We start from the raw sequence: 24,267 nt of genomic DNA, 5'->3' as shown, positions 1-24,267 counted from the left end.
TCGAGTCAAAGCTGCACGGCTACATTTTCCAAAATGCAGTTTTATTACACTTCTTTTACTCAAAATGTGTAGCCCTCAAAACCCAAATTAAGATGACGTCATTATCACTTTATAAAATACTTTATATTAATATATATATGTGGTGTTCTGTGGTACCACTCAGGATTCATTTTGCATGACTGTCAAGTAAAGGACAAAATTCTGTTGAGGCCAAAGTACTTTGTCAGTAAAACTAATTCTTATTCTGAAAGACATTAATAGCACCAACACTTGCCAAAGTCTTTGTCACATCATGATCTACAGTGATCTTAATAGTTTATTAAAGATATATTTTGTCTTTACATCAGGACCTGGATGTCTTTTTGTGGCTTTACAGGCATCATTATGAAATCAGCTCTTTTCTCATTTCAGTCCTGACTAATAAGCATAAAACCTGAGATCATTCACCAGAGCTGCATTACAACAATATTCCCTGCCTAAGTCTTTGACTGCAGCCAAGCTCTGTCACCGTGAGCTGCAGGCATGTCTTCTCACTGGCTTCTGAGATCAGAAGAAGTAGTCTGCAGATGGTTTTTTTCCCCCTGTGGAACATAACGCACGCAGATTGCTCTGTCACTAACCCAGGGCTGAGTGGGAAGGCAGTGTATCAAAGAACAACTGCTGATACGGTTCAGCTGAAAAAAGCAAAATAAAAAGTTGTAAATGTGTAATAGCCTGTGAAATAGAAACAAATAAAAGCATTGTTTCCATAGCACCCTGCTATTTGTCATGGCACGGCAAATGGAGTGAGAGGACGGTCTCAGCTGTAACTCTCAGACCGGATCGGTTTAACAGGAGGTGTTTGGATCGGTGTTGCTGTTAAGCCAGATGAAGCAGTCACTATAAGGATCTGTAGGGCACTTAAATTATGTCAACCTAACAGAGCCAACAGTACCGAAAGAGGCCAGGACTGTTCGAAATGCAAGAATAGTTTGGCTGTTAGAAGTGAAGCCACATCTGACCCCAGCACTGTTTCCAAGATGCAATCAGATACAGTAAGTGTTGTCTGATTTACTTGTTTTCCTCTTTTTTTAATCTCTCATTGCTTCTCCCCCGACCCCTCTTGTTCTCCAACAAACTAGGAGGCCTTCCAGATTGGCATCTACTGGGCGCACACCAACACCGTCCACAAGTCCACAGCCCTGAAACTAGTCCACGACCTGACTTCTCCTCGTTGGAAGGAGGGCTCATGCTCCGACGTCGTCACTCTTGATGAAGAGGGATACGTAGAAGTAGACATCCCCCTGGGAGCCTTCCCTGGCAGACAGAAGGTGAAGGGAACATAGTTCAAACTTTTATAACATATAGTCTGCTTACTGAACGTCATGAAATTTTAAGAGGTGAACTTCAAACGGGGTAAATGAAACGGGTTATTGGACTCTCAAGGCAAGACATGCAGACATGTTTATCCAGACATGTTTGTGTGTGTGTGGCTATACTGTATGTCAGAATTATTTATGTTCTGGTGTATTTATTGGATTACATGGTGGTTTTCTGCTGTTTTTATTCATCTGCAGCAAGACAAACTGAAGTAAAATCTGTTTACCGCCATACAAGAACACAAAGTTAAACAATAGATAATTACACAACGGTGTGAACTTCTAACAAAATATACACAATATTCACGGCTTAAACCTGTAACACTGGTACACAGCTTTAAATGAATCAGTCTTACATCATTTAACATGTAAATCCATTGACAAGAAGGAACATTTAGTAACCAGGAGTGAATGTTTGTTTCAAATATCTCACTGAGGCTGTAGTGGACATCACATGAAACAGGAAATATTTCTCTGTGCATTCCCACTGATTTATTGAAAACACACCCTGCTTTTGGGTCGATGTTTTGCAGACAGAATTAGATCAAAAATATTCTTTAAATATTTTTCAATGTGTTTATTATCATCACAACAACTTTATTTGATTTTTCTGACCAGATGAGGACAATGCATAGACCTCTGAAGAAATTGAATTATTGTATCATCAGTTGCTGACAGCTTATTGTCTGTTGTTTCCTCTGTAGCTGTGTCAATTCTGCGTGTCATCTGTGGTGAGACACGGTATCCAGATCCTACAGATAGAGGACAGGACAATACTTGTCAACAACACTCCGTACGCCATACACTACAAGCCTCTGCTGACTGAGCATGCACTGGGAACTGATGAGCAGGTAACGTGAAGGCTTTTTTTTTTCTCCCATCTGTGCCACAAACCAAAGGTTTCTCTGAATCACACTTGGTTTTCAAAACTCCCATGCACCGAAAAATGTGAGTGGGACTCAAACAACGTCTAACAGCGCAGAAGATTTGATTTATTGAAATGTCAGCCATGTCAAATGTGAAACACCAACCACTGTTTGTTCCACTGAGGTAAAGGGCAGCATCTGATGGCATTATACATCTTCACAGTATACAAGGATATTATGTTATACATCATAACACCTGTCTCTTACGTCTCCTTTAAGCTTTAAATCATATGCAACAGTAAAAAAAAAGCTACAAATCCTTAATGCATAAAAAATGTGTCTGCACTGTTTCTGAAGCTTCACACACACACTGTTCACATTGCACGCACACACACACACATCTCTGAGATGTTGCAAGCCGTTTTCCATCAGATCATGTTCCTCCCCCTTTTTAACCCCCGCCGTTCTCACCATGTGGCAATGGCACTTCATAGGGACATTAGACAAACACCCAGAATTGGATGCAGGTTTCCCTTCTTGCTTTCATCTGCTGCTTGTCCCCAAAGAGAGCAACAATGTTGTGATGTCATTTAATGAGCCTTCAGATCCCCTTATAGGAGGATGGCAAAGCTTGCCAGTTGCCACTAATTGACTGAAAAACCTTTAAAAAAAAAAAAAGAGCTTAAAAAAACTGAAGAGCGGGCGATGGGTTTAACAATAACACAGACCACAAACAAGGCCAGGAATGCCTTTCTAGTTGGCCTATTCATCATCCTAAGAGCCTAATCCTTGTAGTCTTCTACTACTCACTGCTCACTGCCTGCTAAACCAGCACAGCAGGGCTTCTCTGCTACCAATTTAGCACTAAGCTCAGTGGGAGAACGAATAGAGTACAATAACATTGTGGCTTTACCATGTATCTCTTGTTGTAATCACTTGCATCTTCTTTGCTCTCTTTTCTTTCTTCTCGGCCCTCGTGTCCCATCTCATATCCCTTTTTCTGACGAGATTTTCTCTCCTCTCCTCTCCTCTCCTCTCCTCTCCTCTCCTCTCCTCTCCTCTCCTCTCCTCTCCTCTCTCCTCTCCTCTCCTCTCCTCTCCTCTCCTCCTCTCCTCCCCTCCTCTCCTCTCCTCTCCTCTCCTCTCTTCTCCTCTCAGGCCTTTGAGATACCAGACACAGCCATGTTCACTCTCCCTCCCTGTGAGGGGTCATCCCTGGCCAAGCCGTGCTCCGTGCCATGCTGGGACCTCCACCAAACCAGTGTCCAGGGAAAGGTGGAGTTCCCTTTGCCACTCAAACACATGCTCTTCAGCCTGTTTCCAAAGCCTGATGCTGGAGTTGGATCTGCAGCATGGAGCCTTCCCGCTCCCATCCGACCAGACTTCCCCAGGCAGAGTCTGTCTGTTCCCGGGGAACCAGACTCAGCGTGTGGCCTGAGCAGCAGGTGGGTGACACAGAACATTTGTGGTATTCTGGCTAGGACAGTCCATTTAGAGCCGGGTACCGAAGTAAGGCTGGCACTGGACATAATGTGAGGAGGCACTGTAGCTAGTCACAGCTTGTTAAACACTGGAGATGAAGCAGGAGGAGAAATGCCCTCAACATTTCCACTGTCAGTCTTTCTGCTTGTCTTGATCGCTCTCAATTTCATGCCTTTTTTTTTCTCAGACTTGTTTGCTCTCTGTTTTTTTTCTGTCTTTTTTACTTTTGGCTGGCTGGTGTTCAGTAACAGAAAACACAGGACAATGCACATTTCACACACACTTGTTTCCTTGTGTTTAACTGGCCAGACTGGCTTCAGTCATTCACTGTGTTTGTGCACAACCATAGACACACAGAGACATAAACAGAACACAAACATGGACACAAACAGTAACGATGTGTCACTGCCTGGCTTCACTTAGAGATCTGCCCATAGATGTTTGCAGATGGACATAGCAGTAATGTGACGTTTGACATGTTGGATGGGTGTGTGAGAGCTCTTATCTGCGTGTGGTTAGAAGGGCTTAGCATGTGAGCCATCTGTGGGCCATTTATGGGTTTGTTTGTTGTTATTTATGTTTTGCAGAGCCGTAGTTCTGACATATCAGGAGCACCTTGGGGTGACATACATCACCCTAAATGAGGACCCCTGTCCTCGCATGCTGATCCACAACAAGTGTCCCATCCCACTGCTGTTAAAGGAGAATCTTAAAGGTAAAAAAAAAAAACGACCAGTTCTGGCTGCACTTTGGTTCTTTTGTTCTGCCTACAAACACAGTTTTTTTATTCCTGTTAGAAACTCCAAGGACTGAGGTGTACTGCCGTCCTCTGCCTGCTAACTGTTCCCTCCACCACGAGCTCTACTACTACTTTTCCAGTTTCCCAGAGTGCAGGCAGAGAGAGCTGCTGCCCTCCCTGCTGCTGAAAACCTCCTCAGACCACAGCACCACCGACTGGACGGACCCCATAGACATCAACAGCCCTGGCACGCAGGTAGAACACTACACAAAGCCTTCCAGCAAGTGCTCCTTCCGAGATTTTACCATCTTTAATGTTTCATTAGAAAACTGATATCACAGCTGCCATTGATCAACAAACAAATAAAACAACCCCTGTAGCAGCTAGATGGAGCCAGAGTTCATTATGTTTTAGTGGCAGAGCAGGTTGGTCCTATCACAGTTACCTGACTAATAAAAGCCAGATCCAACAGGACTGTGTGTAATCCTGTGTTTAAAAAGTGTGTAACAATAGTCTATTTTTCATGGGTGTGTGTGTGTGTGTTAAGTAGTGACCCAGCCGTGTATTTTAGGCGTGTTTGGTGAAATGTGGGGTTAGCAAAATGTTAAGGAGCAGCGTGTGTAATGTTTGGTGTTGTGTCTAGGCGGCTGCAGGTTGGGGTTGAGGCTGAGGTTGTGTATCTCTGGTTACTGTGAGGTCTGAGTCTGACCCCTGTGGTAGAGGGTGAGAGGTCAAAGGCTAGATTTGTTATGACTGCTCAGCCAGGCGCTCAGCAGTGATCTGCTTCCTTTCGTCACATGACCGCCTGCTCGCTCTGAACCTGGAGCAGTAGAGGTTAAAGAGAGACACACACACACGCACACACACACACACACACACACACACACTCCTGACTCACACACCTGCAATGAAATGAGCTTAGCTGTGCAGCTGTGAAAGTGTAAAGGTTTCTTCTCAGAGGTGAAAATGAGCATGTGCGAGTGTTTTTATTTGTTGTGTTGTTGTTCAGGTGGTGTTCCTGCCAGGCTTTGGTTGTCTCTACATAGACGTGTTCTATGACAGAGGCACCCTGGTTCTGTCTCTGGCACCAGAGGGCAGCGTGGACGCTGTAATCAGCCAGCACAGCAGGTATGAGTGCACAGGCAGTGGTTTTATTGTTGTTGTTTTATGCTCCCAACATATTTGAACCATAAGAAATCAACCGTGCACGTTGTTCTTCCTAACCTGGAGGTATCAGCCCGTGTGCCTTTTTATTGTGTTCACTCCAATTTGCTTTATGATTATTGTTAACAGCAATGTTTTCATGCAGCCGTTCCACTCCAAACATCAAGAAGCAGGCATCGTTTTCACCACAGGAGGGCAATAAAACCTCCTCGTGTTGTCATGAGTGAATTACTCGTACAGTAGAACATGTTATTACAGCTTTATTCCATTACATCAACACATAGCTGCTTTGTCATTTTGGCAAAACAGGATATTAATGTAATCACATATTAGGTAAATGTAAACAAATTACCTCAGACAATGATCTGTGGTAGGAAATTCATGAAACATCGGCACAAGATGAATGTGTTTTGGTCTCTTATTATCCTCTACAAATAATCACAGTCACCATACACATGCCCAGTTGAAACTCTAGTCATGTCTAAGATGGAAACGTTTCTCACTTGTGCAGCCGAAAGGACAATAAACTTATGACAGCCTTGACTGTTGCTATATTTTCATATGTGGGATTTTTATAGGTTTTATTGTCCGTGTTGTAATTCCTGTTTTGTTTTCAGGTCCTCCAAGCTGTCTGTTAGAGTCCTTCTGAGTGAGGCCAGCGTGGCGTTAAGCGATGACATCACCAGTCCCACAAGTTCTGTGGAGCTGCTGAGACTCACGTTAACTAAGCTGCTCCTCAGCCTGTCTCCTGCACCCACCCTGCTCCCCCCACTGACCATCGACCCCGACGTTGGCACAGCGTCCGTCTCTGCTCTGATGTCCGGCTCCTCTCTGATAGAGGTCTACTGCTGCAGCCTGCAAGTGGACAACCAGCTGTATAACAGGGCAAGTTTCCACTTCCCTGTGCTGCTGTGCCAAGATCAGAGAGTGGGGGTTGAACCTGAGGGAATGTGGAGCAGTGATGCCAACCCCGCTGAGTCCCCTGAGGCGCTGGAGGAGTTCAAACGCTCCTGTTTTCTGCAGCTGAAGATGACGCTGGCTGGGGACAGATGCACCGTAGAGGAGGTAAGAATCATTCCTGTCTTTTTATTTGCATTTTTCTTTCCTGACTCAGCTCTCTTTCATGGCCCACACTTCAGCTTGTAACAACCTAATGACACGCAAACAATCCTCCATAAAGAGCGTGACTGATAAGTTTGTGGCCTCCTGCAGTGGAAAGCAACAGTTAAAAATAATTGCATATTTATTTTTCATCAAACTCAATGCGGAAACCTATGAGCAAAGAGTTTTCCCTGTTTTTGGAAAAGCTACCATTCCCTGTTACTGTTCAATGTTGATGCAAACAGACTTATGCATTGTAATACACAGAGCTACATCATGCCCACTTTGCAATACATAACCAGTGTAAAGCACATATGTGTAAAAATAGTAAAATAACACTAGAAAATGTTGCCTTTCCTGCTTCATTCCTGTGTGTGACATTATGTATATTTAAAGAGTCCTAATGTCTTCCTGCCATATGTTTTTTTTTTCCAGCTGGATGTGTAGTGTCAATAGTTTCACTGCTGTATGATTTCATTTTTGCTAGAGGCAAAAAACATGTCCTTAGACACTTAAAAGCAGCTGTCACATTGTGTAAGAGACTGGTAATATATCTGTCCCAGCCACTTTATTTTCTTTCTAAACAATTGTGAAGTTCTCATAGCAGCTTTGTGTGTGTGTGTGTCTGTTTCCCCTCAGGTTACCTTCCAGCTGCAGCCAGCCAGAGTCTACCTCGAAGACACTTTTGTTTACTACATAAAGACCCTGTTCCACACCTACATCCCCAGCAGCACCTTTTTCTCACCAGAGTCCCAGAGGAGCAAAGAATCTGGATCAGGCCTGATCCTTCCCGAACAGGTGCAGTGTTTATAACATCATGTTTTTATTTAGGTACTAATTAGGCTGAATGTTTTCTGGTTTAGTCACCACATTCTCATTATCCTATTACCGCAGTGGAACGTTTAGTTTGTGCCAGGCACTCAGGAAGCAGCAACCAGCCTCATTATGGCTAACAGCATGTCAACAAACAACTGCAGCAATGCACTGCTGCTCTTATATCATCATCCTATCTTGTCATGATGAACTAATGCTGTGGAGGAGAAGGATGTTAATTATTATACATTGTGATTTGTCGCCCAGGTGCTGCAGTCAGTGCAGGCGCTGGTCCATCCTGTGCTCCTGCAGAGACTGACCATCCAGCCAGTCAACCTGCTGGTCAGCATCCACGCCTCACTGAAACTCTACATCGCCTCGGACCACACTCCTCTGTCCTTCTCCCTGTTCGAGAGGGGGCCGCTCTGCACCACAGCCAGACAGCTGGTTCATGCACTGGCCATGCACTATGCTGCTGGAGCCCTCTTCAGAGCTGGTAGGTGGCTGTGCAGCTTCTGTCATGCCCTATATTCACCTTCTGCAAATGTACATTCATGTATGTATTCACACTGCGTTGTTAATAGTCCATGCATACTATTTTTTCTTTTCACACGACACAGTCATGCCTCAGCGTTCTGTATATGGGGCTCAGTGATTCTTAGTAGAAAACTATGGATTGTAAACCCAGTGTAAGCAAAGAGAGCAGAAGAATAACAGTATGTGAGCTTCTCTGAGAAGCTGTACCGTTTGTTCTCAGTCTACAGTTAAACTCTGAATTGATTGCACCCAGGGGCTCCTGTTGCTTTGTGGCAGAAAGTGCAGTAAAACTGTGGAGATGCAGGAAGCAAAACCTGAATCACTCAAGGCCTGAGGAAGATTTACACGCTTGTCATCATCATAATTTACTGTTTTATCATAGGGTTAGACTGATGACTCATGGTTCACACTGTTTGTGGGCAGTATGTTCTGCTTAATCTATGAACGAAGCCTGACTTACCGGGCCCTGTAGCGGCTCCGTGGCTCTCTCCTGTGTTGTCCTCCTGACTGGCTGAAGCCTCCACACATGGTCTGATTTAACCCACATCAGAAATCACCACTCTGGCCAGACGCTTCCTTCCCGCTGTCTCTCGTTAGAGCCCTCATTTCTGCTCGTATTTCAGCACATCACCTCACCGCGCACTCTTCTTCCTGAATCATCATGGGGTGAGGGGGCTCCGGGAAGCGTTGCATTCTGGGACTGATTAAGATGAGGATGTACAGTACTGTGATTATATAAATATATATACTGTTCTCTCACATGTAGAAATCCATGCATATGCCATATATATATAGAACGTCACACTATCTGTGCATAGCGTGTGTTCAAAAGCATGACTCAGGCCTGTAAACATCAGCTCCTGTCAGGACTTTACGCTTTACCAAAACCACAACTGGGAGACTGTATAAAGCAGAAACAACCGCTAGGCCCCACTGGAGTCGGTTTCCTACCATTAGAGTCCATCAGTCAAGTGCAAATTGACAGAGAATAAGAGCAGAGCGAGGCCTGGCGTCTCGAGAAATGGCTGTTTGATTTTTCTGATGCAATTGTCAGTGCATAAATATCAATGAGCCGTGCCATCTGAAGGGGACTCTACGGTTGAATGAGAGAGGTGAGATAGTAGGAGGCTGTAAATCCAGCTGTGGCACATGAATGATTTCATGCAGGAATGTGTGTGTGTGTGTGTGTGTGTGTGTGTGTGTGCACAGGAGAGTTTTTATTATTGAACAACTGATTTTGATTTAAAATACTTGAAGTTAGTGTGAGAGGTGTTTCGATTGAGAGAGAACCTTCCTTTAAAAATGACTTTTGGCACAAAGAGGACGGTGAAACTCCAGAGGTTCACGCTGTATGTGGAATGTTCAGCAAGTGTTCCAGCTGTAGTTTTTATAATTTCAGCTGTCTTACACATTACTGTGGGATTAGATATGTCTTGTAAATTCTGTATTATAACACCACTGAGATTTTCTCCAAAAATAATACAGTTGAATTTGGGTTTGTTTAAATATTTGATTTGTGTCCAGTTTCTTCTCTGGTGAAGCTAAATTATTAAAGAAAATTATTGTAGCATTGAAGTAATGGAGATCCAAGACACACATGGTTTATAAAACCATTATTCTTAATGGCTTGTCAGAATGAAAATGTACACGTATGGCACTGGCTAACATGGCACGGATGACTGTACTGCTTGGATACAGCTGGATGAGCAGCAGTGAGGCTGCATTATTATTCAGAAAGTGTGTCTCTGTCTCAGGCTGGGTGGTGGGATCCCTGGAGATCCTGGGCAGTCCTGCCAGCCTGGTGCGGAGCATCGGTAACGGCGTGTCTGACTTCTTCCGCCTGCCGTACGAGGGTTTGACCCGCGGGCCCGGAGCCTTCGTCAGTGGAGTTTCCAGAGGGACCTCCTCCTTTGTCAAACATATCTCTAAAGGTATTCATGGACTACTATAAGTCTTGTAAACCTTTTCACAGACTGATAAAGTAAATATTATCAGGTACTGTACACACATTTGCATTGCATAAATAATAGTAAATAATATAAAGTAGAATAAATAAGAAAAAAATTATACAAAGAAATAAAAAGTTAAAATAACTTAAATAAAAAAGCTTTTCATGTCAGATGTGTCAGTTACTTCAGGTCCTATATTAACTCCACCTCCACTAATGATCAGTGTCAAAGTGTCATTGTTAACACTGAATTTGAACATTTGACGCCAGGCACTCTGACGTCCATCACCAACTTGGCTACGAGCCTGGCGAGGAACATGGACCGTCTGTCTCTGGATGAAGAACACTACAACAGGCAGGAGGAGTGGAGGCGGCAGCTTCCAGAGAGCCTCGGGGACGGCCTGAGACAGGGACTGTCACGCCTTGGCATCAGCTTGTTAGGTATGTGAGGATGTGTGCAGACACACAGAGGTGACCTTCTTAATCAAGCATACAGCAGCACACCGGGGCAATTTATCACCTGTCCAAATGTCAGAATTTAATTGATCCCACATGTATTCTGCTCCTGCAAACCTCACACTATTAGTCATCTTCTCAATTCCACCGGGTCACTGGATATGTATGGAAACATGTTCTGCCCACACACTGTCCATTGGCTCACACTCAAAGAGGTGCACACACTGTGGAGACAGAGCCATGGAGACGGCGCAGTAGGGACGCCATAAACCCTCAGAGGGCGGACCACATCGTCACCGAAACCAAACAGCTGCTTACATCTCTGGGTTACAGTGGATTATGATTCCTGAGATGTACTGCTGATCGCATCTGTGTCACATATAAAATGAATGGTCAGATATTTTCCTGGAGGACAAAGGCATGTCTGCATTCCTCTGCGATTCCCATTTATAGGTCTGGGATCCTGTATATTCCCATGTCTCACAAAAAAGAAAAATCACCCCTGTCCATCTTCACAAAGATGTTTTCAATTTGTTTTTTTGTACTTGTAAGCTTTTATGTTGTGGTCTTTAAACAAAGTACATCATCTCATAACTTTGTTGCTTCAGGAGCGATAGCGGGCATCGTGGACCAGCCCATGCAGAACTTCCAAAGGAACTGGGAGATCCAGAGCTCAGCTGGTAGCAAAGCCAAAGGGATGATCTCTGGAGTGGGGAAAGGCATTGTGGGAGTTTTCACCAAACCCATCGGAGGGGCAGCTGAACTGGTGTCTCAGACTGGATATGGTGAGTTCAGGACGGTCAGAAGAAGTCATGTAGCATCAAGTGGGGATGGACGTGAGTTAGTAGGTCCAACTTTTAGACCTTCTAAGACCATAAAAAGCACAACTGTCATGTCAGCCCTGCTGTTTTATGTGACATACAATAGTCCCTGATGTACAAACACATTCACACCACCTCATTGCAGTAAACTGACGATGAGAGCGTCCAGCAAAGTCTCAGATTTATTTAAAGCAGTTTAGGTCTCATGTCTACCTTTTCCCAGCAGCCATAGAAAACAATAAACACATGTATGTATCAAAGTTTTGTCAGAGAAATCCTAAATCCATCAGGAGCTGGACGACCTCTCCCCTCTCTCATCTCTGCTTCAGGCAGGAGCCAAGTGTTTATGAGGCCAGGGTCCAGGAGGGAGCTGCTGAAAGACCCAACACACACACACCCATACATATCAAGGCAAAAACACACAGTCCTCTAGTCCTCTGGAGGTATTTTGTGTTTTTTCGGGGTAGCAGATGAGGGTGGGAGTGGGTCAAAGTGGTGTACGTTGGTGCTAACAGGTCTTGGCTACAGCACATTAAGTACCAATGAGGTGAGCAGCCCCATATAAGAGCAGTGCCTCCCCAGAGCCTGGCTCCGATCTACCTGACCCTTTGAGTTTAAAACACACACACACACAGAGAGGCATTTAACAATACACACAGTAAATACATGTAGATCAGCTGCATTGATTTGTGTTCTGTCACACTCCACACTCTCTTATGAAACACATGGATCTCCACACACACCCACTCAGTGTTGCACTGACATCATTAATGTGTTCTTTATGGCTCCGCTTTAACTGCTTGATGACTTCACTGGCTCGCTGCTGCTGCTGCTGCTGCTGCTGACAGCTCGAGAAGGCAAACTGACCACACGCACACACACGGGTTATGAACTCAGACTGACATGGACTTATACAGATAGTCTGTCACAGGATAGTCAGACATCTCCTGATGCTCACTGCCTTTGTTTTCACAGGGATTCTCCATGGAGCAGGACTGTGGCAGCTTCCTAAACAGCTCTACCTGCCAACGGAGGAAAAGTCAGCTCAGGCCCCAAACAGCCACCTTAAATATGTCTGGTACGACCCTGCAGCTGCACATTATTCCTGCCTTATTTACGTTCTTCTTCTTCTTCTTTAAAAAACGGACGTGTTCTCGCCTCTGCTTCTTTTGTTTTTCTTGGACTTTCTCCAGGATCTGCTGTTCTTTTTCAACCCCCTCTACCTCTCATCATCTTTGCTGTTTTGTTTAAAAAAAAACATTTTTTGAGAGTTCATTACTTTCTCCCTCTGCCTAAAGAAAAAAAAAATCTGGAAAGATGTTTGACCTTGATCCCACACATGGTAGCCAGCCTGCCCTCCCTTGTTCTCATCGAGCCATGTTAAAAGGTTTTTATAAGCACTCTGCCAAAGCCGCCAGCTAGAAATTGTTCTTGTTGTTTAACCGTGAGTCTATCCAGAGATGTTTCCCAGCGCCTTCAGATGGAGGGGAACACCTTTCTTTGTGTGCTGGAACAGCTTGTAGAGGTTTGCATGTTGTGCCAAGCAGGTTACCTTTGGTCCCTGCGATGTAAAAAATATGGACGGAGCAGCTGTATCTACAGTACTCTGTCAGATCTTTGTGTTTCAAAGATTCCAGGATATTCTCACTGGAACACTTAATATCATCATAAAGATTTACGAGATGCCTCTGTATCCAGAAGGTTATCAGGAGCTGCAGAGAAAAAAAAAGCAGTTTATAAAGAATTTTCCATAATTTAGTTTGGTTTCCATGGCTATCAAACATTAATTTCTAATAGCAGTCAGTGTCAACTGTCAACTGACATCAGGAAAAAGGCCAAATTTTAGCTGCAATATTTCTTTAAAACATTCCACTTTAGTTGTCATCACCCGAGGGGTTTTAGCAGTGTGCTGTGCTAATGTTAGAGGAAGATAAAAAATACATGAATGCTGAGATAATGCTCCCTTGTGGTTATATCCATGCTGCAGAGAAGTCAAACTGGTTTCCATCAGGCGTCCATCAATTATTTTTACTACTACAGGTAGCGCAGACACTTGAGGGGTCAGACTGTTTGAGCAGAGTAACACTGAACAGACCCAAACTGTCCCTACTGTGGTTGCTTCAACATCTGCTCAGCAACGTGAACACCTGCCTTCCAAAGTAAACACTGTCAGAGAAACATGACTGAACACTCCGCTTCCTGTGCACATATTTCCGCACTGAACGTGTGTGTGTGTAACGGGAACCACTGAGAACAAGCAGAAATGTAAATTACAGGATGTATGCAGACACGTACGGTCGCTTATATGTGTGTGTTGAGGTTAGCTGGCTCCTTTGTGTGGTCCTGTGTTTATAGAGAAAGTGTGTGTATCTGGAGGCTTGTCATTATGTGTGTGTATATACACACATAATAATTCCTGCAGGGGGAAGTTGTGTGTATGAGTACAGCTAAGTTGTTTATAAGTGCCTTCATGCCTGTTCTCTCTCTCTCTCTCTCTCTGCTGTCTGACTGCAGGAAGATGCTGCAGTCTCTGGGGCGGCCGGAGCTCCACATGGCTCTGGAGGTGACCATCGTGAGTGGGTCGGGTCAGGAGCACGCCGGCTGTCTGCTGCTAACCTCTGAGGTGCTGTTTGTGGTCAGCCTCAGTGAGGACACCCAGCAGCAGGCCTTTCCCGTCACAGAGGTAACTGACAGCAGTCACAAAGAACAAAAGAAGCTAAAGAACAGTGGAGTGTATGTTAAACCCGACTGTCCTCTGCAGGTGGAGTGTCAGCAGGAGCAGGGACAGCCGGGCCAGCTCACTCTCACGTTACAGCAGCAGACAGTAGCCAGCGACACCGAGGTGAGACTCAAAGTAATGCAGCTGACCCCCGGTCACACTGCTGGCTCTACGTGCCACAGTATAAAAGCACAACTACTACAGTATGTCTTGTCAAGTCATGGATGTGACCAGGCACTCCATTGAACTTTAAATTGTCACTATTTTTCCTTTAGTTTCATTATCTGTGCACAAAACATCCTTACTCTCTATTTGTACTCACTTCAGTTTTCAAAGGTTCCGCACAATTCTGACATTTTTTCAGGAAGTTACTTTGAGCTCATTTGCTTGTGATAACTTCATTTATTGTGGGAAAAGAACCGTCAACATTTCTGTCACAACCATAACTAAACAGAAGCCTACGGCAAGGTATAAATGTGGAGTTTGCTGCAGCTGGATCATCAAAGCTACAAAAAAAATTGGACGAGCCATGTTTTACAAGCTTCATGCAGGTGCTCAGATAAACACTATTGGCAGGTAACTGTAAAAAAAGTTATAATTGAGGCCATCTGATTAACTGTGAGAATCACAATCCCATTAAAGTAACAAGGAAAGAGAAAAAAATTTCTCTGAGCTCAGTCAGGTGCACGTTTAGTTCTCATCCATCAACCTCCGACCTCCGCTGATTAGTTGCCTCGTAAAATTACTCCTGCATGTGTGTGTAGAAGTTCTCTTCAGTCATATTCTGTTGGCATGACAACATGAGTTACACAGCACTCCCTTATGTGTCCTTGATGGCACATGATTGGACACCACCTGCAGCTGGGTTAACTTGATCATGTCCAGAGTAGTGTAATCAGCGTCTGTCCTCCCTCAGGGTGACGGTGTGCGTGAGCGTCTGTCCGAGCAGCAGTACCGGCGGCTGGTGGATTACGTGATGCGGGCCTCCCAGTTCCTCTCCCCCTCCGCTGCCTCTCTCCAGCTGCAGCCCTCTGTGACGCTCGCCGAGCCGCCGCCCTCCGTCACCAAGTGTTACCGCTACCTGGTGGATCCTGCCTTCGCCAAGGTGTTCGTCAGCAAGTTCACTGTGGTAAAGAATAAAGCCTTACGCATCGGATTCCACTGAACACGATGACCAGATCATCTTCATGTTCCACTTTATAAATAAGCCTTAAAAACACTTTAAACTTTCCAATTATGCAAAAGATACCTTTGGAGCTAAAAGTACATTTAAGTCCTCCTTGCCTTAGGAATAAAGATATTTTCTGATACAACACCTCACATTGCCACATAAATATTAGCAGAAGAGAAACTGTTAAGCCACACATAGGTTTGTACATTTCAGTAAGCACTACAACAAGTATGATTTTTGGGCTGACTCGGTGTTCGAGCAGGCCTGTTTCACTTCTATCCAAACAGTCTGTAATGGTTCACGCTGCAGATTAAGCTCTTAGTGTTTACATTCTCCTTATAGTGAGTCATGCCAACGTTAAGTGCAATACTATATACATGTTGATGGAGGCTACAGATACCAGCTGTCAACCAAAATGTTTTTATAGATGATGTAACATACTTGTTTGACAATAACACTGTTATTTGTAGCTTTATGTTGATGACCCTTCATGATGCAAACATGTTTATTGTTGCCTTTTGTATTGTTGTACCTCTGAGCTCAATGTAAGATCTAATGCCTTTAATGTATAAATTAATAATATATTAAAAACTTTTAATAGAAACATTCTGTGCTATGTGAGAACAATTATTTAGTAGTCAAACGTGTCTCTACAGGGTTAGAAACTAGTCCTATTAGTCTACAGAGGAGAAAAGTGATTAATAAGTCAGTGGCCTAAAGGTAGGAGTCAGTTGCACACAAAAAAATAGCACTTTTTTCACTGTAGTCCTTTCCTACATGCACACACCTAGGCCAGCCAGCATGGAAAGTACACATCCTGTCTTTGTTGATATATTGGACCTACAGAAAGACATCCACAGCAGAGAGGAAGTCATAACTCTCAAAATGTTGACCTTTAATCTCCTTATTTATCTTAGGGAAGTCATAGTTGTCTGAGCGTGAATAATCAGGTGAATGGGCAGCTACCTCTACTGTGGGCTGGGGAGTTGTCTTGGTAAAGATCGCTCAGTCAGTTTCTCATACACAATTCTGTTCATTTCATTCCTGTGGCTGTTGAAGAGTGTGACAAGGTCTTAAACTTGCACTTGAATGCTACAAATGATGCTACAAATGCTGTAGAACACACCTCTCTTCCTGCCTTAGGCCACAAACGTATCTATCACCTGTTGTAAATGGATAGATGGTACATCGTGTAACGTCAGCCTCAAACCTCTACCTCACTATCATCAGCAGCTCAGCTCTCAGTTTCGCTCACTGTGCTCTTATAACAGTGTCAGCTGGCCTGTTTGTGCCACCTCTTACACCCCCTGCAGTAAAACACACTTACCGTTAGATCTGTTTCACTGTTTCTTGTTCATTCTGGAGGCCGTACTGCTGCCAGCAGCTTTTCTTGCTGCTCGCTGACTTGACGCTGCAGATAAAGAAGGGGTCCTGAGAGAGACAGAAGAATGACAGCATTAATCATCTGAGCATATCATCCATGAACAGGAGAGTGGTTATTTAAACAGATATCTCCTCCATCACATGTGGCTTCTGTCCACTATGCAGAGCGCAGTGATCATCTCCATCTGTGTACAGTTTTTCTCCTTTATAACATGCCATTAAAACACTATTTGCACTATGCTTCATTTCCATGTATCCTCATTCATTATGGGCTGGATCTGACTCCTGCACAGATCATTGGCAATCAATGGACGGGCTGAAGTGGCTGTTTTGGCCTACGTTTTGCCAAAAGAGACAGTTGTGACACATGGAGGGTGTCAGTCAGACCGTACTTTGGCTTTGATTGCCAGTTAATATCAGAGCCTTGGAAAGCACAGCTTGGATTTTAACCGTGGGAAAGGCACAGTGTCATTTCATTGTTATGGTTTGCTGAATTTACCCTGACTAGTAGCAGAGAGCAGTCAGCTGGAGTTTGGCTGAGCTTCGGGAGTTAGTGGATGTGTGTGTGTGTGTGTATACCTGATACTGTGGAGAATGAGACTTCCATCTGACTGTCTCCTCAGCAGCACGTCCTCTCTCTTTAGACCTGCCATTTACTTTGAGTAGGACCACGGCAGCCCGAAGGAAAATGTCCAGAAATCAAGTTCAATCTAATGTGATGAGAAAAACGGTTCAATCAGGGCTTGTTTGGTCTTCATACTGTAACTGAGTATAGATTTTATTTCGATATGTTTTTCTTTCTGATAGTTATCAAATGAATTTATGGAATTAAGTTTGACATCTTTTATATGATATAAAACCAAACGCATTGTTTCCCATTAGGAACAAATGATGCTCCTTACTGATGTGTGTGGGAGTCGTCAGTGCTCTGCTGTGTCTTCGACTGCTTCTTCTCACTTCCCTTCGCTCTTGCTCTTCTTCTGTTTTATCATCAGTGTCTTCATCTGTACCCTCCTCTTCTTCAAATTTGGACTCCAATCTCTCCAACTATTTCTATAAACAGGAGATTTTATTACATCTAAACAAATTTAGCAGTAGACACACACATGCTGTATACCCTCATTCTTAAATAACATTCTTCCGTTTGCTCACCTGAGCTCTCCTCCTCTCATCTTCCTCCTCCTCCTCCTCTTGTCCTCCACTGTCTCCACACTCCACACAAAAGAATATTTTACCCAAACAGAGTCATCATCTGTGCCTCTCTGAAGATACAGTACAGGCCCAGCTGGTGGCGTTTCTCCATGATGTGTGATGCTTGTTCATGAAGCAGCTGATGGTGGAGATGTGCTGTGACGGGGTTGAGCAGGATTCGTCCAAACAGTAGGATCTCTTTGGAGCTACTCATCCACAAGCCTTCAGCCTGAAGAAACACATGACAGAGGACTCTGAAGCTACTAATATTAGCTGGAAAATGATCCCAGAGGATAGTAGAGGTCCACCTACTTGTAAATATAAAAAATAAACATCTGCAGAGCAGTAACAGATACAGTGCAGTCAGTGTTTTCCTGAACAACAGCAGGAAAGAGCTATGAGCTACAGACTTAGCTCACAGAAAAAGATAATGATCCTATATTGAGAAAACTTGTTCCAGTGATGACGTAATGATCATAAAGATGATAGTCACAATCATGTTTGAAGCCTCCTTCCTGTAATCATCCTGCTTCTAATGTTCATGTTTTATATCTGTGTTCTGCTGTGGAGCTGAGATGAGAGGCCGGGAACAGAGCTGCATGGAAAACACTCCAAAGACTATTAAAGGAAGGTTAGTAATGCTGATGCTTTAATCTTATTTATCCTGGATCCAATCTGGGAAAACTACCCTCAAGGCCAAAATGGTGTTTGACAAAGCCAGTGCTTGAAGCCAAGTCATGAACTAAATCTCACACTCACACACACTGTCAGGCCTGGAAATGCCTCATCTCTCTCTATTCAAAATACCCAGCGTCCCCAGAGGATCGCTTCTTACCTTCCAGGCTTCTCTCCTCACTGTGCGTCGACGGTAGACGTGCCATGAGAGTCTGTCAGCTGCTTGCAGCTACCACACAGAAACACACACACAGAGGTTAAAAGTCAGTAACTGAGAAAACTAGGATGAACAGAGACACTGAACGCCTCTCAAACCTCTCTGCTCCTCTTTGTCCCTGGCTGTAACTAAAGCTCTGTTTCCTGTTTTTACCTTTGACCTTCCCTCTGTTTTAGCGAGCACTTCACCTCTCTGATGTCATCTGTCTCCCGCCCTCGACCTCCTCTTCACCCTTTTAACCATCTTTTCCACCCTTCAGCTCGTCTGCTCCTCCACAGTGTAACGCTAAACTACGTCTACCTCTCATTACTTAATGAGAGGATTCATGTGTCCAAACAAAGTAAACTTGATAACATAATGAGACGGAGCAGCGTAATCTGTGGTTTGTGTGTTTCCACTTGATGAAGGAACTTGAGAGAGTGACAGCATTTATGGTCGCTGTACATGTACAGTAATTTCTTACCTAAGTGCATATAAAAGTTGAGATATTCCTAGACTTCCTAGACTCATTTTTTTTAAATACACTTTAAATCCTGTTAAAAAGTCATGATGTAAATAATGAGAACACACACTGGCAGGTGGCCTTACTAAATTACTAAAGTATTAAGAATCAGGAAAGGCACCTTTGCTCTGTGAACTCTGCTATGGACAGAAACAAAGACAGCCATCTTGCCGCTATGTGGCTCCTGACAATGTCCTGTAACTCCATGACGACTGGGTTTGAGAGACAGTCTAACCTCAGTATAACTGCAAACATACAAATAAATGTGACAGTGGAGGCACAGCATTATGTCTGATATGAAGTTTCAAGTGTACGTGTCTATGGTATTCTATAAAACCACATGAAGAACACATGAAGCAATAGACAAGAGAAATAGACCCTGAGAAAAAGTGCCTAAAGTGAGAAGCCCAACAGAAAACTCCTCTCCCTCCTGAGTCCTGCTGTGCTCTTCATCATTCCCACAAACCCTCTGCTCTCTTCATCTGCCCTCTCTGCTTTCTGTCTTCATACATCGATCTGGCCGTGTCTTCCTTTTTATATCTCCTTTATACTTTCTCTCATCTTATTTTGCACGCACACAGGCACGCATGCACACATACACACTTCAGAAATGAGAACCAGTCATGGCACTGCAGAAGGAGTCAGCAGATGAAAGGAGGCCAATCTGTGACTGGAGGACTGAGTGACTGAAAGAGTGAAGGGCCAAAGCAGTAAAGCTGTCAGTCTCTCTGCAGTGCTCACGCAGACGAGAACCAACGCTGAGGTGCAAGAACAGCAGCCAGGCCCAGTCCTTAGATTTAGAAGCACTAGAATTGGCGTTCTAATGCAGGCTTATAGTAATTAGTTGTAAGGGTCTTTATGAGATGAGGATGACAAAGATCGTGCACCAGAGCTGAATTCAAGTATGTCTCTTTAAAACCACAGAGTGATTGCAATGTGCTTCCAAAAGCATGAGGTGAAAAAAACATAGCTTTTTCAGATCATTTAAAAAAAATAAAACACCTGACCCTTACTTGCTTTGAGTGTATGACAGCTAGTAAGCCAACAAGCAGAAAGTACTCCTATGAGTCAAGAGCAATAGCTTAATGTCCAGCTTCAGCCACTCCTTTAAGTATAAATAACTAAACCAACCTCATAGGTCAATGGTGAGCAAACATTGACTTCATCTGACATAATACACCGATTTCTATGACAGGATCATAAATACTATGGAACTGTTTCCACTGTCCCAAAGGAAAAACCAGGCCCACTGCTCCGTGTTCCATCTACTCATCCTAACTCTACACACCAGTGCCCTCCTGCAGTAATCTGAGAGTCCAGAAACCTTATCTGTGACCATAAACGTCAGGACAAATTTCATCCTACTGTCATTGTTGCTCCTTTCTCTGTCTTTCTGGATCTGAACCATACTTCTCTCCTTCTCATTTTAATTCTAACCATGTTCTTTCACCCCTGTACCCCTGCATCCCCCAGCTGTCAGAGCTGTCAGCATGACGTCTGCAGGATGCCAAAACGAGGGACATGGGGAATTGTGTGAGAGCTGCAGCAGCCTCTGTTCATCAAATCTGGATGCTGAGCCTCAGCTGGAGCTCAAATCCCATCTTGGAGTTATCATGTCATGGACAGCCTGTTTCTACCCCCCTGTCTCTGTAATACTTTCCCAGGAAGTTGATAATAACTTATATTCCATGGAGGTATGAGGCCAAATAAGTACTTCCTGATGAGGCATTTGGTGGTCTGTGTCTGAGACGACCTCTCCCTTTATCCCTCCAAGGACTCTCCCTGAACCGCTCCAGGTCCTGCCAACACCTCAGGTGGAGACTGAACAAAAACAAACATACAACTTTTCATAATTGATCATTAATTTTCAAAAATAATGAACAGGACACTCATAAATAAAGCAACATAAACATTACTTGTTTTTTGTGCTTTGTGGGAAATCCACTTTCTTGCTTGTCAAAACACAGATGTTTATCCATGTGAATGAAATTCTCTGTAACCAAGAACTCGCCTAAGTAAAGCCTCTATGTCATCAAACCACTGGACTCGCGGAAGGAAACCCATTTTCTCCAGATAAATGGGAAGTGAATTAACCAGCACTTGTAATGTGGTTACCTGCTGGAAGGACTCTTTGTCCCTGTTGACCATCAGTGTCCACGGCTCCAGCAGGATGTTCAGTGTGTGTTCCTCTACACCATCGAACAGCTCCTCAAAAGCAGGCATCAGTCCATCATACACCTCCCGTCTGATCACCTCATCTACACCAACTGCAGAGATATGTGGAGGAGAGGAGAGGAGAGGAGAGGAGAGGAGAGGAGAGGAGAGGAGAGGAGAGGAGAGGAGAGGAGAGGAGAGGAGAGGAGAGGAGAGGAGAGGAGAGGAGAGGAGAGGAGAGTCTTCACTTCGGACACATTTCTCCTCACAACCACCATCACTTTCATCATCACCATAGCTTGGGGCTCTCCTAGGCAACACTCACTATCTCTCATCACTGCTGCCATCACACCACATAAACGTCACTCATTTAACCCTCTTGGCCAGAGCACCATGGAAAGATCGTCTAAATGTCATTCATCTAGTGAACTTAAGGTTAACTGAAGGAAAATGGGTTTCACTGTGAGGTATTCTGGAGCTCGCTGCTTTTCCTTCCAGGTCCAGCTGCAGTCAGGCAGGGTGGTTCTGGGTGAGTGGACTGGCGCAAAGTTGGGGGGTCTGACTCACTTGTTTTTATGGGAGTTTAAATCTATCCAGTTAGGGAGGGAGGGGTGAAGAGTGTAGAGAGAAGCAAGAGAGGAGAGAGAGGGAGTGGCAGGCCAACACAGCACGCCAACAGAGTCAGGTGTGTCTGCCTCATTTCTGAATGACCTTATATAAACTTACCACGTCTCCAATGATCCACTGAGCCTTGTACATGTGTCCTGTTCAACCGGCACCTCAAGGCATTGCTGGGTCTGTGATGAGCGGAGAAAGGAATAATGGATATATTCAGTAACTATGTTACAGTGCACAGTGCAAATGAGAATAGCTGAACAAGAATGAATACGAATCAACAGCAACCCTTAAAGCAAGATTTACAGTTAGGATCCAGCTTAGAAAACAAAGCAATCGATCAGCTGAATGCACTGACATGACAAGCCTGAATCTGCACTGCTTTCTTAACAAATATTTGATAGTGGTTGTGAAGAGTGATCATGAGAGCCCATTCTTTTCTTGCAATATAAGACATTTTAAACCCCAACCAACCCACCAAGCACACCACAGATCACCAGGAATTATATTATAATATAATATCTTAAGATTTCTTTTCTGTGCACATAATAAATATTCAAAGTAAATAATACTTACCTTTGTATGTTCACATATTTACTGCAGCGTGTGAAGTAATCGCGTTTCTGTTTACGACCCTTCCTGCTAATTTACGGCTGTCTAGCCGCAAGGTTATTGCATCATCCAGGAAAGTTAGCGAGGGAGCTAATTAGCTAAATTTGAAAGCTTAGTGTCCTGACTGAGTAAAGACAATAGTTGGTTTCTCACATGCATTAAAACCATTTAAACATAATACACAATTCACACACAATTTGAACAATAGCTTCTACTAGCTAGCCGAGGCTGACATAAGCTAGCTTGTAGACTGCTGTCAACAATGTACAGTACATCCAGTTACCACCGTTAACCGTCAGTAAGACATAAAATTTAGGAAATATCAGGTTTATTGGTTGAGGTTCAGGTTATTATTATTATGTAAATGCAATACAATGTTTCTGTGGTTGATTTTTTTGTGTAGTAATATAAACGGTGAACCAGAGCAAACCTATTTTCTAACTCACCTCCATCTCCACATCTTCCTGATGGTGGGATCAATAACTAATGATTTATTTATCATTTTATTGTATTTCCCCGTACTTCCATTTCAGTCCCGGAAGTTGCAGAGTCGACGCGTTCGATGCGCGCGAGCGACGCATTTCCTTTCATTAGTCCCCGAGACACACACACACACACACACACACACACACACACACACACACACACACACGACATTGACCGATGTACTCTACATACCCCAAATCTGACCCCGTGATCTCATGTTGTATGTATTCATTCAAAAAAAAAAAAAAAGTTGGTGACGTCATCCCGTTGGGTACGTTAGAGCCGATCAGATGCTAACATGTAATTAGCAGTAGCTGCTCCTCCCTCACAGGAGCTGCAGGGTTCTGCCGGCGCGGACTTTATACGTGCTCACAGTTCGTCGGCGGCTTTTTAAAGTGGAGCTGGCAGCGTCTCTGGTGTTCAGGGTAAGTCCCTCAGATGTTTGACATTTAACTGGGACGAAGACGTTTGGTTTCCAGGAGCTTCACACTTCTCTGCGGGGTTTCTCTACCACAGGTGGGGACATGAGACCCGTTTGGACACGGCATTAATGACTCGGTCCAAACTCTGGAAGCTGGAACTCACTGAAAGGTTAGTGGTGACACTGTGAGCTACGTTAGCCACTCAGCACGGCTTAATTGTTGTCAGGTGTGTTAGCTTGTTAGGCTAATTTTAGCCGCGTGCTATGAGTGTTGGCTGTTCCTCCTGATGTTTATACTTTTATATACTGCAGTGTTTTCATTAAGATGGCAAACTGAAGTTAAATCAACAGGGTGAAGGTCCACAGCAGCTTTAAAACATTTGTGGTTTCCACCAGTCCAAACTCCAAAGAGGAGCTGAACCTCACAGACACCTGAGTTGAGGCCTTGAATTGTTAGCTACGTTAGCCTCTAATGCTAACCGGCTCTGCTTAATTGTTGGCAGGTGTGTTAGCTTGTTAGGCTAATTTTAACTGTGTGCCATGGATGTTGGCCTGGTCCTGGCTTTTATAATGCCATTATTTAGTTAAGTTTAACATGCATTAAGAAGGGTGAAGCTGCACAACTTCATGAAGCCCACAGGGGCCAATTATTAATCATATATTCTAGTTTTTGTCTATAAATGAATGTCTGGTAATTGAAGAAATTAGGATTTTAAGCCACAACACTGAAACTCTGATCCACTAGTTAAGGGGTAATGTAAGTTTTTTTTCCATTTTGAGAATTTAAAATGGGGAAAACCTTGAATATTTAAAGGGTTAAAACTGCGCTCCTCTCA

General features: G+C 43.9%; 1 protein-coding gene across 3 annotated transcripts in view; it reads left to right on the top strand.

Annotated features, from left to right (window-relative positions):
• vps13b (vacuolar protein sorting 13 homolog B) overlaps positions 1 to 15,779 on the top strand; it is a 263,370-nt gene extending 247,591 nt beyond the window's left edge. For 2 of the 3 annotated variants that reach the window (XM_028424569.1, XM_028424571.1), the window contains 16 exons: positions 1,122 to 1,310; positions 2,063 to 2,209; positions 3,383 to 3,669; positions 4,294 to 4,421; positions 4,504 to 4,700; positions 5,455 to 5,573; positions 6,227 to 6,674; positions 7,350 to 7,508; positions 7,791 to 8,019; positions 9,815 to 9,991; positions 10,279 to 10,449; positions 11,073 to 11,249; positions 12,261 to 12,363; positions 13,800 to 13,968; positions 14,047 to 14,127; positions 14,921 to 15,779. In XM_028424569.1, the coding sequence (XP_028280370.1) occupies positions 1,122 to 1,310; positions 2,063 to 2,209; positions 3,383 to 3,669; positions 4,294 to 4,421; positions 4,504 to 4,700; positions 5,455 to 5,573; positions 6,227 to 6,674; positions 7,350 to 7,508; positions 7,791 to 8,019; positions 9,815 to 9,991; positions 10,279 to 10,449; positions 11,073 to 11,249; positions 12,261 to 12,363; positions 13,800 to 13,968; positions 14,047 to 14,127; positions 14,921 to 15,169 (3,030 nt within the window). In that variant the 3' untranslated portion in view covers positions 15,170 to 15,779. The remainder of the gene's footprint in view (positions 1 to 1,121; positions 1,311 to 2,062; positions 2,210 to 3,382; positions 3,670 to 4,293; positions 4,422 to 4,503; positions 4,701 to 5,454; positions 5,574 to 6,226; positions 6,675 to 7,349; positions 7,509 to 7,790; positions 8,020 to 9,814; positions 9,992 to 10,278; positions 10,450 to 11,072; positions 11,250 to 12,260; positions 12,364 to 13,799; positions 13,969 to 14,046; positions 14,128 to 14,920) is intronic. The other variant, XM_028424570.1, reaches the window with a different exon arrangement.
• Positions 15,780 to 24,267: the final 8,488 nt, after the last annotated feature.

Source organism: Parambassis ranga, chromosome 16 (genome assembly GCF_900634625.1).
Source record: "Parambassis ranga chromosome 16, fParRan2.1, whole genome shotgun sequence".
NCBI classification, from domain to species: domain Eukaryota; kingdom Metazoa; phylum Chordata; class Actinopteri; family Ambassidae; genus Parambassis; species Parambassis ranga.
Note: the sequence above shows the minus strand (reverse complement) of the source record. Positions and strands in the feature narration are given on the sequence as shown.